The following is a 7,593-nucleotide window of genomic DNA, read 5'->3' as shown; positions in this document are numbered from 1 at the left end:
CCCCAGCTTTCCTATAGGAAAGTACCTTTGAGGTACTGGAAGGCCACTCTAAGGTCCCCCTGGAGCCTTCTCTTCTCCAGGCTGAACAAGCCCAACTCTCCCAGCCTGTCTCCATAGGAGAGCTGCTCCAGCCATTTGGTCATTTGTGTGGCCCTTCTCTGGACTCGCTCCAACAGGTCCATGTCCTTCTTGTGTTGAGGGCTCCAAAGCTGGACACTCTAGGTGGGGTCTCTCTCACCAGAGCAGAACAGAGGGGCAGAATCGCCTCTCTCAACCTGCTGCTATTATCCTACCTGCAAAGTAAGCTCTGTCTGTATGATCTACCCATCAGCCCAACACTGACTTCCCAGTGCTTCCTTTATGTTTTATAGACTTGTTATCTTGTCAACCTCATAAACTGCTCTGACATGGATGTTTGTGAGATACATGGGTGTTGCTGACCCAGGTACAGGTCAAATCTTCTAACGGCCCAGCCTCTGAAATGACAATAAATAAACAAACATCTGTAAGAGGCAAGCATTCAAATTCCTCTCCAATATGAAGAAAGTTCATAGCAACGCTGCATTTGTTTCACAGCCAAACCTCTGCAAGAGGGGAAAAACGGCATTGAAATGTGCTAACAAAGTGCAGGAGTTATATAAACTCTGCCTGTTAAGTGACCAGCCGCCACACGCCCGTGACTGCACGTTGCCATGGACAAAGTAGGTTCTAATTTTTCTTCAGTGTCACCGTGTCCCGCAGCCGTGCTTTTCCATGCCCTGATTTGTTTGGATTTCTTTCAAGTCTGACTTTAATTCCGGGTATTTCCTGGGTCTGTAACACCTTCCAGACGTTTTGTCCTCAGCACCTGAGTGGATTGTTAACCTTAATTCCATCTGAACCTTGTGAAACAGAAACAAGGCACCTTTATCCCAGGGAGAAACGCGGGCGCAAACACGGAGCGAGCGGCCCAAGGGACGCTGCCCTGCAGTTTTACAAATGACTTGCAGATACAAAGGGTGTCGGTTCTTTCATAGTTGTTTATTTGAACTTTTATTGCCCAATTCAGGGATACACTCTGGCTACTCAATGCTGTGGTAAAGCGGCACAACGATAACACAGCCCTGGGGAGACGCGCGTTCCGCTGGCGCCTCGCTGAGCAGCTGCTTTGCCCGTTCAACCTCCCACCCTGTCCTGCCCTGTAAACCCCCGTCCTTCACCCACCCTCTCTGCCCCCTTCAGCCGTCACCCGCGTGTCCACGCAACCTCACCACCACCTGCCTCTTTCCTGGCTCCAAGCCCCCCCTGTTCCTACGCGCACCTATACGCACACCCCTTGCCATTCCTACCCCGGGGTAGGTGGGATACTCCGGCTATCTTCTAAAAGTAACTACTCAAAACAGCAACACCTTGCAGGCCATTTCTCATTAACCCATCGCTCATCTTCAAGCAAAGGCTGCCACACCAACTCTTCAAAGTCATCCATTTTCAGCGACCACCTGCTTGGTTTTCCTCACGCTCAAGGTCTGCTCCCGAACAGGCCAACGCTCCCTACGGTTCCTGGGACAGCGGAACCAAGCCCGCAGCGCCCGGTGCTGTGGGGCAGGAGGCGCAACACTGACCCGCACGGGAAGGATCGCACAGGAACACCCAGCGACTTCAGACTCGCTGACGGCTGCCCCAAACGGGCAGCTGCCACAGAGCTGTCTCTGCTGACACAGGAATTCCAATTAGAGACAATTAAGAAACCAAACCCCAGCAACAAAACCCTGTGCTGAAACTGGCTCGATCGCAGACGCCATGTTTCTTAAGAAATACATTCTTTAAAGCTACCTCCTAACGAAGCAAGTGGAGTCACCCACAGGTCCTCAGAAAAATCTCTTTATAAACATGAGGGCGCTTTAGATTTATGGATGATCTTGTCACCTGTACCAAAAAAGGCTGAGTTCCCACTTAAAATGGAAACCTCCTCCTGTCAGCTGCCGCCGATCCCTTTCTAAACTCGTTAACGCACTTCATTTCACCAGGGAAACCTTTCAGTCCTTTACTGGTTAGTGTCACGTCGTTACTCGCTCTTTTATGACCGATCAAGTATTACAGCTCTAGAGAAGCTAAACCCCACGCTTACCCACAGTGAACATTTACTCACCATCTTCGCTACTTCTGTAAGAAAAAAAAAAAGAGAAAGATGTTTTCCTGATACTTCTTCCTTCAACACCATCACGCCTACAACGTATTTCCTACAAAGTTAATCAGTATAAAATCTAGATCAGATCCATAGCTACTATAAAAAAATATATTAAACAACTATTTCGGGACAAAGGGGGTTTGTTTTTTTATCCATCAGTGCCAAATCCGCCTCCGCCACACGCGCACGCGTCAGCGGGAGACCCACGCGTGCATCGGGGGCACGTTACTACGCTCCTAGGCCTAGGCAGGGCTCCTGACACCGTGTGACATGCAGGACTCACTGGCTAAAAATCAGACCGTGGACCAGGTTTAAGGTAAGATCCCAAAGGGCCTCAGCCAACGGCCGCCGTCGCGTTACGTCTCTCACTGCCGCACTACTTCTGCGCTGCGCGGGTTGACGAGCGGCTCAAGTCAAAGCTGATGACCCCCACAACACACACAGACCTAGCTGAACGTTTCCAACAGCGCCCCAAGAACCGCCGAGCTCACTCAAGTCTGCATTTTTAACAACACAGGGCCCTCTGTTGTTATAAATTTCAAAACAAAACCAAAGAATTCCACGTAATATTTATACTTTCAAAAGTACAATATTAATACAGGTCGGTCAGTTAGAAATAACAGCAGTTTGTTAGGTCTACAAGATTTAACGTAAAACCGGTTTACAAATGCTGAGAAGCAGTAGTGGTCCAACAGTCACCATTACACATGAATTTCTCTCTTCCAGAAAATAATAATAATAATAATAATAATAAAAAAAAAACAATTCCCAATTCAAATTTACCAGTATCGATGAAATATTAATAAAACACCCCCAAACATGCCACAATCACTATTCACAAATAAAGTTAAAATGAAATATACAAAAATTTCACTTAATACTGTTAAATAACAATAAACTACAAGATTTCCTGAACAGAAATGGTAGGACCCCTGAACGTTTTACAGTGAATGTCAGGAAAAATTAAGTTACCTATGACTATTTTCATGATATACCAGCCAAAGATTTACATGACCATTTCAAAATATACCAATAAAGATTTACAGTCTCTTTAAGATGCACTAAACAAATAGGTTCATAAAGGTGAACACAAATGCTTAAAAATACTGTAACCATCACCAAGGGTGTACTTATGATACTCACTGAGATGCATAAGCATAGTAGTAACATGTTTACTATCTCTGGTAAACAGATAACACCTAAGATCTGAAAAACTCTCCGGGTTCCCCCTGTAAAAGCTCTGTAGGTTAGCGAGTTCCTACCAAGTACAAACCTGCATCTTTCCAGTTGATTTCAAGTGAATAATGCACAAATGGGAGAGCAACCAGGTGGGAAAAGGGTGGCGTTATTCCCACGTTCCCGTAAGCAGTTGTCCCGTTCCTCTGTACTGCAGAGACTCTACATGTCTAAGCATAAGCCGGGGTCCAACGTCTACGAATCATCTTTACACTGGTTTGCATTTCTAAAGTTAAAAAGAAGGTACAAAAGTCATCGCTTCGCAGGCCCCCTGTGCACAACAACGTGCAAATACCTTATGCTGGAGCGAGCCTGGCAAAGTTCATCATCCAGTCTCCATGCTCTAATTTACCAATAACGAACGTAGGATCCGAGAGCAAATTAACAGCTACTGGTCACTTGTTTGCATCAACTTTCACACCATGTGCTTTTCAAGAAACGTAAGATGCATTATAATTTTTTCAGCTATTTCAACACATACTTCCAATGTTAAATAAGGAATTAAGTGCCATGAACTTAGAGCATTAAAGATGGTTCACCTATAGCCAAGCAAAGCTATGTTTACATTCCAGGAAACACTGCAGTTTAAGAAATACAAAAAAACCCCGCAGCAGTAGAACATTTTATGAAGAGAAACAGATGCATTCACATATTATAAAGCCATTGCAACTTCTTCAGGCATGGAACTGTTGTGTTAACTATACAGACAGTAGTTATTTAGCAGCAATGATTCCGCAATAAATAATGCACTGTGTTTCTCAGTCCTGCACAAAAATTGCAGCTACAGTTACATCAACAGCTGTAACCTACTGGCTCTAGTGGCAGAGGAGACCTTAAAACCAACTGTACAAAAAATTGTCACACTGTGACAACAAATATAAAAACATAATCTGCAGGTTGGAAATAAAAAGACTCCACTGTGAAGAGGACAGTGTAGACAAACTGCGATTCCAAGTCCACCAACAGAGCACACGGCCTTCAGATCCGAGTCCTCGACCGAGAGGACAGGCTTGGGCTCCACCCCGCACCGCTGGCTTTAGAAGAGCATGCTCTGCCTTCTGTTCTTCCCGTGTCCTGCCACAGAACAGACCAGGGTAAGACACCAAAGCACGGGCACGTCAGGGCATCCACTCAGGTACCGCCTGCACCTGCGGCCTCGCCCTTCCGAGAGAACGCCCCTTCTTTGTGCTTAATCCGGTATCAGCATCATTCTCTGAGCTGCACTTGGGCCTTTCCTGCTCTTTGACCGTGCCACCATTCGACACCACACCCACACAGGAACCCTGTGAAGCTCTGAGAAGGTCTCGTACTAACAGTCCCTCTACCGCCCCTAGTAAAGCTCACCCCCTCCTCCCACATGTTTAGCTCAGGAATCTGAGCAAACTGTTCTGGAGATCTGTTTTGAGTGCACTCACACAGACCAACTGAACAGAGTATTCCTCAGTCCCGAGTGCCCCTGGCATGGTATTCCCTTTGCAGCCATGAGAAAACCCCACAGTTTCTGTACCTGTCTCTGGGTAAGTGGAATTTCGGAAGCCAGGGTCTTTCTGCAACTGGATCTCTTTTAGACTGAATATTGAAACACCTGGAATGTAACAGAAACATTAATCCACACCTGAACATAACTAGCCTTAATTACACAGTTCAGATAAAAATTTTCCTATTCTAAATGACATATGCCAACATCTATCAAACTTCTTTAATAGAATACTACTTTAACAATACTCTGCTAATTTACTACCCATCTTACTTTCAGGCAAAGTGTGTATTCTTGTTCCAAGACTCCTGAAGTACGCGTGTTTCATGGCCTCTTCTGCTGAAATCCTCTTCTTCGATTCGTACTGTTAACACAAAGGGAAAGGAGCAGGTTGGTTCATGTTAAGAGACTCCAGCATTTCATCCAAGGGAGGGACAGAGTTCCACTCGCTTGGTACCTCCCACTAAACCGACTAGGACACATTTGTTTTCATTACTTTTATTTCACACATGAAAACGTAACATATGTTATCTGCAATCAGCAGTAGCAACATACGAGGAGACTGCTGGAATAGTCAAAATAACTGCTGTGAACGGATGCAAGTCAAAAATATACTTAATCTTTAATTATAGATGTAGGGATTGGATGACAGGCTTCTGTCTACCTCATGTTCGAACACTAAATTGCAATGAAAATGCTGTTACGTGAGACCACAAGTTTTCCAATCTGATGGACATTCTGCACAGAGCAGAACTTTAGACAACAGGGTCTTCAGCCTGCGCTCAAACGTCTCCTGCTTGGCACGTGCACGCGTCTGACCGAAGGCACAGCCATTAAAGAGGCATATGCAAACAGGAACAAAGTCCAAACTAGGACTGCAAGTTCTGCTCTGACATCATGTGTAAACAAGATGAAGACCTGATGTAAGATAAATCATAGGCTGCAGAGTAACTACACTCCACCTTATGTACCAGGAAGTTTTAACATCACGAAGTTACAGTGCTTCTGCACCGACTCAAAGATGAAAGAGCTGGCCTTCTGTCTGGCTTCCCTTTGTCTTGCTTCTGGCTCATTTTTAATGAAGATTAAAAGATTAAACCCACGTACCACTTCGCCTTCTGAATCCAGTTTGCAAGATCAGAGAGTAATATTACACCCCAGTAACTGATTCTCTAGTAGTGAGCTATGTTCATTGTCACAGAAATTCAGCATTGGTGCGTCAAAGCTCTGGGTTAATGCTGTATCTCACCAGGGATTTAGCTTTTTAGGGGAATGGCTAACACAGAACCAATTCTAGTTTTAGCAAAGTAGTAAGGGAAGAAATCACTTTTAGGAAAAAAAAAACCAACAACAAACTGAAAACTAAACAGGCTTTAAATTCTTACAGTAGACAGGCTTCCCAAAACGGTCATTCTTCCCCACCCTGTCACCCACTGCAGACTCAGCTGCACATTCCACTTTGAGACAGATCTAGCAGGTACTACAGCTTCTAAAACATTTTGTAAATAATGTATTAAAAATCTAAACTCCCTCTTTTATGAAGCAAAGCCACAAAACACAACTTACTTGAAGGAACTTGGCTATCAATTCAATCCCTTCCGTGTCTAGCCTAAAAACAAAAAATATTTTACAAAATTAAAACAGTTATTGAACTTTATTTACAAAAGCAAAGCTAAGGAACTGATTTCAGTAAATGACATCAAACCTGAAAACGAAAGACAGAAATGCTTTCAGCCAAGCAGCTTCTCTGCATGTTACCATATATACATACTAGTACCAGCTTCCCACAACAAGACTATTTGAAAAACACTGGGGACAGACAAATCCTGAGCTTTGGACTGTGATTTACTAAGCTGGCCTGGATCATTTATTTTAGCAAGTTTTTTTTAAAGCCTAACACTACTCACTCCCTTGAAGGACACCATGGTAGGTCTTCTTCTCCAGCGTTGACAAAAGCGTGGTAGTCTTTGTTATAAAGTTAAACAGCTGTGCAGACCCTTCAAATGCCTCATAAATGTTTTAGAATCATTTGAAGAGACTGCTCAAGGAAACCTTGCCATTTAACCACAGCTTCTTATGTGACAGAAGAGAATTTGAGTTGTTTAGGAAGTGCTGGGTGAATACTCTTCTATGCAGGAATTATCAACTGCAGTCTATAGTTCTATAGGTCATGAAGGCGCTGGGGTGTCTTGAATGATACTAGACAAAGTAACTGCCTAGTACTAGGACCATGCTTTGCGTGCCTATCTGCCCACTGTAGCACAACTGATGTGTAGTGTTCCAGCACTCAGCAGCAGACCCTACTTGGAAACACGTTCACATTTGCACATATGCAAAGCCAGAGAGGTGCCTGTTTTCTGTGACTAGAACACAAAGTACCTTGGTGCATGGTTGATGAGGGGTTGTGGTTTATACTTAGGAAAGTTGTAGTTTCTAAATTCATCACTGGAAGAAATACCCGGCCACGTTTCTTGACATGGGGTTCCTGCATTTAAAAAAGGCAACAAATTAAACTTAAAAAACTGTAAAGGAACAACTTCAACACAAATAAGCATTTAATCCTGTAATTTAGACAGGAAAGAAATAAAAAAATAATCAGCTGCTGAGTGTCTGCTGTACAGACTCAACCATGCAGCCAGCTCAATCATTTGTCATCAACAGCACGGTCATTCACCTTAATTACAGTGCAATATAAAACATCCTTGCTTATCGA

The 7,593-nt window shown here is 44.0% G+C and overlaps 1 protein-coding gene across 1 annotated transcript in view; it reads right to left on the bottom strand.

The window, feature by feature from the left end:
- Positions 1-1,066: 1,066 nt before the first annotated feature.
- Positions 1,067-7,593, bottom strand: part of CDK17 (cyclin dependent kinase 17) — a 96,383-nt gene continuing 89,856 nt past the window's right edge. The window contains exons 14-18 of the mRNA XM_084276477.1: positions 7,260-7,365; positions 6,447-6,489; positions 5,154-5,244; positions 4,911-4,988; positions 1,067-4,477 (exon numbers count right to left, since the gene is read on the bottom strand). Coding sequence (XP_084132603.1) covers positions 4,440-4,477; positions 4,911-4,988; positions 5,154-5,244; positions 6,447-6,489; positions 7,260-7,365 — 356 coding nt within the window. The 3' untranslated portion in view covers positions 1,067-4,439. The remainder of the gene's footprint in view (positions 4,478-4,910; positions 4,989-5,153; positions 5,245-6,446; positions 6,490-7,259; positions 7,366-7,593) is intronic.

Source organism: Gallinula chloropus (genome assembly GCF_964237585.1).
Source record: "Gallinula chloropus genome assembly, chromosome: 1".
Taxonomy (NCBI): domain Eukaryota; kingdom Metazoa; phylum Chordata; class Aves; order Gruiformes; family Rallidae; genus Gallinula; species Gallinula chloropus.
This window is presented reverse-complemented; position numbering and strand designations above follow the sequence as displayed.